General features: G+C 36.5%; 1 protein-coding gene across 1 annotated transcript in view; it reads left to right on the forward strand.

The window, feature by feature from the left end:
* Positions 1–7,042, forward strand: part of Nup155 (nucleoporin 155kDa) — a 76,477-nt gene that overhangs the window by 58,757 nt on the left and 10,678 nt on the right. The window contains exons 22-28 of the mRNA XM_013018522.1: positions 478–669; positions 1,366–1,504; positions 2,096–2,231; positions 3,279–3,432; positions 3,623–3,727; positions 4,412–4,566; positions 6,318–6,454. Coding sequence (XP_012873976.1) covers positions 478–669; positions 1,366–1,504; positions 2,096–2,231; positions 3,279–3,432; positions 3,623–3,727; positions 4,412–4,566; positions 6,318–6,454 — 1,018 coding nt within the window. The remainder of the gene's footprint in view (positions 1–477; positions 670–1,365; positions 1,505–2,095; positions 2,232–3,278; positions 3,433–3,622; positions 3,728–4,411; positions 4,567–6,317; positions 6,455–7,042) is intronic.

The raw sequence follows: 7,042 nt of genomic DNA on the forward strand, positions 1-7,042 counted from the left end.
CTTTCCCTGAGCTCTTCAGCTCAAGGCTAGCGCTCTACCACTTGAGCCACAGTGCCACTTCTGGTTTTCTGGTGGTTTATTGGAGATAAGAGTCTCAGAACTTGCCTGCCTGGTCTAGCTTTGAACCATGATCCTCAGATTCAGCCTCCTGGGTAGCTAGGATTACAGGTGTGATACATGGGCACTCGGCAATACATTTCTTCTGCATTTTTTTTTTTTTAAACCAGTTGTGGGGCCTGAACTCTGGGTCTGGGTGCTGTCCTCAGCTCTTCAGCTCAAGGCTAGCGCTCTACCACTAGAGCCACATTGCCACTTCTGGCTTTTTCTGTTTATGTGGTGCTGAGGAGTCAAACCCTGGGCCTCATGCATGCGAGGCAAGCACTCAACCACTGAACCATCATCTCAGCCCAGTATATTTCTTTTTGAACTGTGTCACTTCTTCCCTCGTTTCGATAGAAAAGATTTTTCTCTTCCTAGGAATTGCAAGAACAATTGAAGATTACCACCTTTAAAGATCTTGTAATCAGGGACAAAGAACTCACTGGAGCATTAATTGCTTCTCTTATCAACTGCTACATCAGAGATAATGCTGCTGTGGATGGCATTAGCTCACATTTACAGGACATCTGCCCTCTTCTGTATAGCACTGATGATGCAGTTTGTTCTAAGGTATGATGCTTTTTTAACTGTTTCTGTGTTGTTGGTTTTTTTTTTTTAACAAGTTTTATAGTATAATCTAAATGAAAATCAAGAATAGAAATCAGGAACTGTCTTGCTTTATTCAAAATATGATCTCAAAAGAATCTTTTAGTATTTCTGGATTCAGAATCCTTATCTAAAAAAGTTCAAATACATAGTTTCATAAAATCCATGTACTTAAACCCTTAAGGTTTTATATAGAGACTCTTTGATACCATTTGGAATATTTTAAAAAAGAAAAGGGGGAATAAGGAAGTTTAATAATTTGCAATTTGTTTCTTTGCATAAAAATAACCACTAAGATTTTAGGTAAATATGTAGTTACTTAAAGTTAATGGGGAAATTTTTATTGATCCTTTCCTACAGGTGGAAAAATAAGTAAATCAGTGTCATACGGACTGCCTGCTGACCAATAATGTATTGACTAGGCAAGAGAATTACCAGACAGAACTGTCTTGCTTAAAATATTTGTGAGAGGAATTAAGAATAGCTAGTCTTTTTTTGATCAAAACTTTTCTGCCTAAAATTAAGAAGAAGTAAGTTTGTAGAGTTTTTACTTATATGATAATGAACTACATATAAATTTAGCCATAGCTGAATCTTCTGTTGACAGCATCATGTATCTGCTTGATTTTGTGTTTTTAAAATTTCTGTCATTTCTTTTAGGCAAATGAACTTCTTCAGCGTTCCCGACAAGTTCAAAATAAGATTGAGAAAGAAAGAATGTTAAGAGAATCATTAAAGGAATATCAAAAAATCAGTAATCAAGTGGACCTTTCCAATGTTTGTGTTCAGTATAGACAAGGTGAGAAACTAAATGTTTTTGTCTTTTACTTAACTCAGAGGACAATAACTCACCTCCCCAAATGATATTTTGAAATTGAAGACTTTTTGGTGATGAGATCAGATCAGATACAGGGTCTTGTGGTACGTGCTTAGCAAATCTCTACCTCTGAAGCTACACCAAGCATGAAGTATGTAACTTGGGACATTGGAGTTGTGATCATTGTCTAGTTAAAAGTACTGTCTCATATACTTTTAATATTTTTTAATTTTTTGACTTAATTTTAAAAATCAAAACTGCTAGGAGCCTTTAAAACTAAATCAAATTGTTTGTGATATAATATCGGCATTATTTTGAATCCCACCATTTTCTCCCTTTCTCCAAAATAAAGAATTCCTTTCTGTTATTTTAATGAGAAAATGTTTTTCAAGAAGCACTATTTTGCTAGCTGCCTTCCAGTCATGTAGACTGGTAATCGCATCAGAAATGTTCTGTTTTCACTAAAGTAATCAATAGAGACATGGAGTTGATGATTGTTTTTCTATGCTAGATAAGGGAAAATATATTCTTAGTAATAAATTCTCGGCTCTTGTCTGTTTTCTTTCCCATTAGTTCGTTTTTATGAGGGTGTGGTAGAACTTTCGCTTACTGCTGCAGAGAAAAAAGATCCTCAGGGGCTTGGACTTCATTTCTATAAACACGGAGAACCAGAAGAAGATGTAGCTGGACACCAGGCTTTCCAAGAAAGGTAAGTACTAAAGCCTTAGAAGGTTATCAACCTTAGGGCTGGGAAGGTGGCTCAGTGGTAGAGCGCTTGCCTTGCATGCGTGAGGCCCTGGGTTCGATTCCTCAACACCACATAAGCAAAAAGAAAAAAGCCAGAAGTGGCGCTGTGGCTCAGGTGGTAGAGCGCTAGCCTTGAGCTGAAGAGCTGAGGGACAGCGCCCAGGCCCAGAGTTCAGGCCCCATGACCAGACCCAAAAAAAAAAGAAGGTTATTAGCCTTTTAGAGAGTTTACTGATGTTATTTTTTTAAAAATAATTCCTTTATTTGAGAACAGAACTGATTTCACTACCATCCCTCTCTCACTATTGCCTGCTTTCTTTTTCTAAGTGAAAGTACTTTATTTAAAAGGAGTGGGTTTTTTCATATTTTATTTTCTTTTATTGTTGTTATTAGTAGTAGTTTTATAAAGGGGTTGCAATTATAACCTGACTTAAGGAATTGTAACCGATTACAGTTCTGACTGAATGGGTTACAGTTCCTTAAGTCACGTTATGAATGTCCTTCCATCCCTCCCTCCCTCTTTCCAACTTTGTCTCCTTCTTCCCTTCTCTCTTTTTCTCTTTTTTTTTTTTTTTCACCCTTACTAGGGTTTGAACTCAGGAACTCCTATTTGATCAGCTTGCTCACTCAGCTGGCAATTTACCATTAGATCCATTCTTTGGGCCCAGTACTAGAACTTGAATTCAGGGTTTTTTACTTTAAGATAATTTTTTAAAATCTTCACACATTTGTATTGTTAACAGGAAACATGAATGTCAGTAAAGGAAATGCATTAACTGTTAAACTTTTTCTTTGTCAATACATTCATTTTATGGCTTTACTCTTCTATGTTTAACCAAACATTTCTCAAACCTATCGTAAAAGCTTAATATATGTATTATTTTAAAAACAAATACATACATGTATTTGTCAAAATACTTCAAATTTTTTGTATGTGTTTAATGTAGATAAAATATATTAATTGCTTTATATATAAATAATAATTTGTTCCTTCTCCATTTTCTTTTAGACTAAACAGTTATAAATGCATTACAGATACACTTCAAGAACTAGTAAATCAAAGTAAGGCAGCTCCTCAGTCTCCCAGTGTACCAAAAAAACCTGGTCCTCCAGTCTTGTCATCTGATCCCAATATGCTGAGTAATGAAGAAGCAGGACATCATGTAAGTGACATAGCATATTTCCATCTGGAAGTACAGTTTTGCTTGATGTGATATAATTATTTTTGGAAAAGCAATCACTCTTAGGAAGTATTTAACCTGATTTTTTCCCCCATAGATTTGGAAATAATGTATTGTGATGCCCAGTAAGGAAGCATTTTTATCCATGCTAATTTTCACTGTTTTATTTTAGTTTGAACACATGCTCAAATTAGCTCAGCGATCCAAGGATGAGCTCTTTAGTATTGCTCTTTATAATTGGCTGATACAGGCTGATCTTGCAGATAAGCTGCTACAGGTAAAAATGTTAATTTATTGTTAATTTATATTTGTATTTTAATTTATATTTTCAAGTAGCATTACATTAGTACATACTCAGTATGGTAAATTCAGTTTTTCATTCTGTGTCTATTAGATGCTATGTATGCTAGTACATACAGAGTTTGGTACATACATATGTTAGTACATAGATACTTTAATTTTACTGTTGAATTGTATTTTTTATCATGATAATTTATATTGTTAAGTAGAAGTCACTGTGTTATAAAGTCAGAGATCTGAACTTCGTTTTAGTTCTGCCATTAAGGCACTCTGACTTTAAACATGTTTTCATGTTCTCTGATCTATAAAATGAAAACAGCATTTGATATCAAGGGTGCATGGGAATCGGTAGCTGTGTTGCAGTAGCTGAGTAAAAATCACTGCTTGCTGGTTTCAGTTCCTCAAGTAGTTTACCTCCTAGTGGGAGCAAACCGAGGGCCTATTGTATATTTCTACTTGAGCAGAATTTGCACTTGTATAGTCAATTATATTCATCAGTCTGATATAATTTTTATCTGAACTTCCTCATTAACTATGGTAAAACAAAAATCATTTATATTGTAAAAATCCTCCTTTCATCTATTGATTATAATTACAGTTGTCTTTTCTGACTACCAGCTAGGCGGTCAGAGATTATTTTGAATAATTGTATAATTTCTAGATTGCTTCTCCATTTCTGGAGCCACATCTAGTCCGAATGGCCAAAGTGGATCAAAACAAAGTTCGTTACATGGATTTACTCTGGAGGTATTATGAGAAGAACAGAAGTTTTAGTAATGCTGCTCGTGTCCTATCCAAATTGGCTGATATGCATAGGTATGACATAGTATTCTCATAGTGAAATATGAAGACAGGGCTTAGTTATATCCAGATTTCACAGGTCCTATCAAATGCTTTTCTTTGATTTTCCAAAAATTTATAATTCTCTTTTTTTGGTGCTGGTCTTGGGGCTTGAGTACAGGGTCTGGGCATTATCCCAGAGCTTTTGTGTTCAAGACTAGGACTCTTTCTCAGACTTTCCTGCCCTGGTTAGCTTCGTATAGCTGGGATTATAGACATGAATACCAGCTGCTGGCTTTTTAAATTACTATAACTTTTTAAGAGCATTCCTACATATATTTAACTCACTTTGTTCTGCGTGTGAAATGGCATATATAAATCCACTTTTTAATTCTCACAGTCTTTTCCATAATAATAATACTCTTCAACTGCTGCATTACTTTTTCCTTTCTGTCAGTACATACTTTTTGAATGTATAAGCTGTACCAAATAAATAAATAAATGTTAATAACAGAGCTCCTGAATGTATAGATACTTTTTGTTTAGCCTCAAATGGCCTATCATTATTAATTAACTAATTCATCCTATTTTGGAAGAAAGAGGAGGAAACTTTCATTTGATTCCTTTTTGAAAGTATATCACTATAGTCATTATAATTATGGTGAAAGGCAGTTTAAGTAGATCCTTTTCTAAGTAAATAAATCCCATTCTATGTTAGGTACCAAAATCTCTCACATGTAATTCTAGCTACTTGTGGTTTCACTACCCCTCTCCCCTTTATTTTTGATTTTCAAACCGAATCACATTATTTAGCCCAGCCTGGCCTTGAACTCAGGAGTCTCTTCCTTCAGCCTTCCTACTTGAGGAATTATAGGCATGTGCCCCCACATCTAATTAGAATTTGAGTTTTTATGTTCTGAACTGAACCTTTAAAATATATTACTTTTAAGTGGTGTTGTGGCTGAACTGGTAAAGCACTTGCCTTGTGTTGAATTGTTTAGGGACAGTGCCCAGGCCCAGAGCTCAAGCCCCATGACCCCCCAAAAAATTAATAAAAAACATATATATATATATATATATATATATATATAATTTTTTAGAAGCAAATGTATGTTTTCTAAAACTTGATCTTTTATTTAAACTCTAAAATAATTTAATTTTTGGAAAAAGTCAGGGTAATTAATTTGTGTTTCATATGGCCTTTTATGTTCACTTGGTTTAAAATAGTATATCCTTTTTTTTTTTTCCCGTCAGTTGTGGGGCTTGAACTCTGGGCCTGAGCACTGTCCCTCAGCTCTTCAGCTCAAGGCTAGTGCTCTACCACTTGAGCTACAGTGCCACTTCTGGTTTTCTGGTGGTTTATTGGAGATAAGAGTTTCACGGAGGGGCTGGGAAGGTGGCTCAGTGGTAGAATGCTTTACTTGCATGCATGAGGCTCTGGGTTTGATTCCTCAGCACCACATAAGCAAAAAGAAAAAAGCTGGACGTGGCACTGTGGCTCAAGTGGTAGAGTGCTAGCCTTGAGCTGAAGAGCTGAGGGACAGCGCCCAGGCCTAAAGTTCAGGCCCCATGACCGCACCCCAAAAAAAAGAGAGAGAGAGAGTTTCATGGACTTTGTTTCCCGGGCTGGCTTTGAACCGCAGTCCTCAGATCACAGCCTCCTGAGTAGCTAGGATTACAGGCGTGAGCCAGCAGTGCCCAGCTAAAATAGTATATCTTATAGTTGATATATTTATATCTTAGTTCTTGAAAAATCTTGTAACTAAAATTGAGACTTTGACTTCTAGCACAGAAATTTCACTTCAACAACGACTAGAATATATTGCTCGAGCAATTCTTAGTGCCAAAAGTTCCACTGCAATATCATCAATAGCTGCAGATGGTGAATTCCTACATGAATTAGAAGAAAAAATGGAAGTAAGTTGTAAAGATGTTTATCCTATGTCTACATAGAATAGTAGCCACATAGGTGCTTTACTTTTCTGTCTTTCATAGATAAATAATAGGTTTATAGAAGTTAGTCACTTCTATTTTCATGGTTATGTATAAGTCTTTTAAGGAAGCTAGATGTGATCTGTTAGCCCTTGGAAATAAAGGCAGGATTATCATGGAGGTGTTCATCCACGCCAGTCTAAACTGTATACCATGAGACTCTGTCTCAAAAAAAAAGAAGGCTGGAAAGGCGGCTCAGTGGTAGAGTGCTCACCTACTGTGCATGAAGCCCTGGGTATCAATTCCTCAGCACCACATACACAGAAAAAGCCAGAAGTGGTGCTATGGCTCAAGTGGTAGAGCTGGCCTTGAGCTGAAGAGCTGGGAGATAGTGCCAGGCCCAGAGTTCAGGCGCCATGACTGACAAAAGAAAAAAGAAAAGAAGAGAGAGAGAGGGAAGGAAGGAAGGAAGGGAGGGGAGGGAGAGAGAAATTTTTTTTTTGTCCATAGTGGGGCTTGAACTCTGGGCCTGGGCGCTGTCCCTCAGCTCTTCAGCTCAAGGCGCTCTACCACTTGAGCT

This window comes from Dipodomys ordii, unplaced genomic scaffold (assembly GCF_000151885.1).
Source record: "Dipodomys ordii isolate 6190 unplaced genomic scaffold, Dord_2.0 Scaffold41, whole genome shotgun sequence".
Classification (NCBI taxonomy): domain Eukaryota; kingdom Metazoa; phylum Chordata; class Mammalia; order Rodentia; family Heteromyidae; genus Dipodomys; species Dipodomys ordii.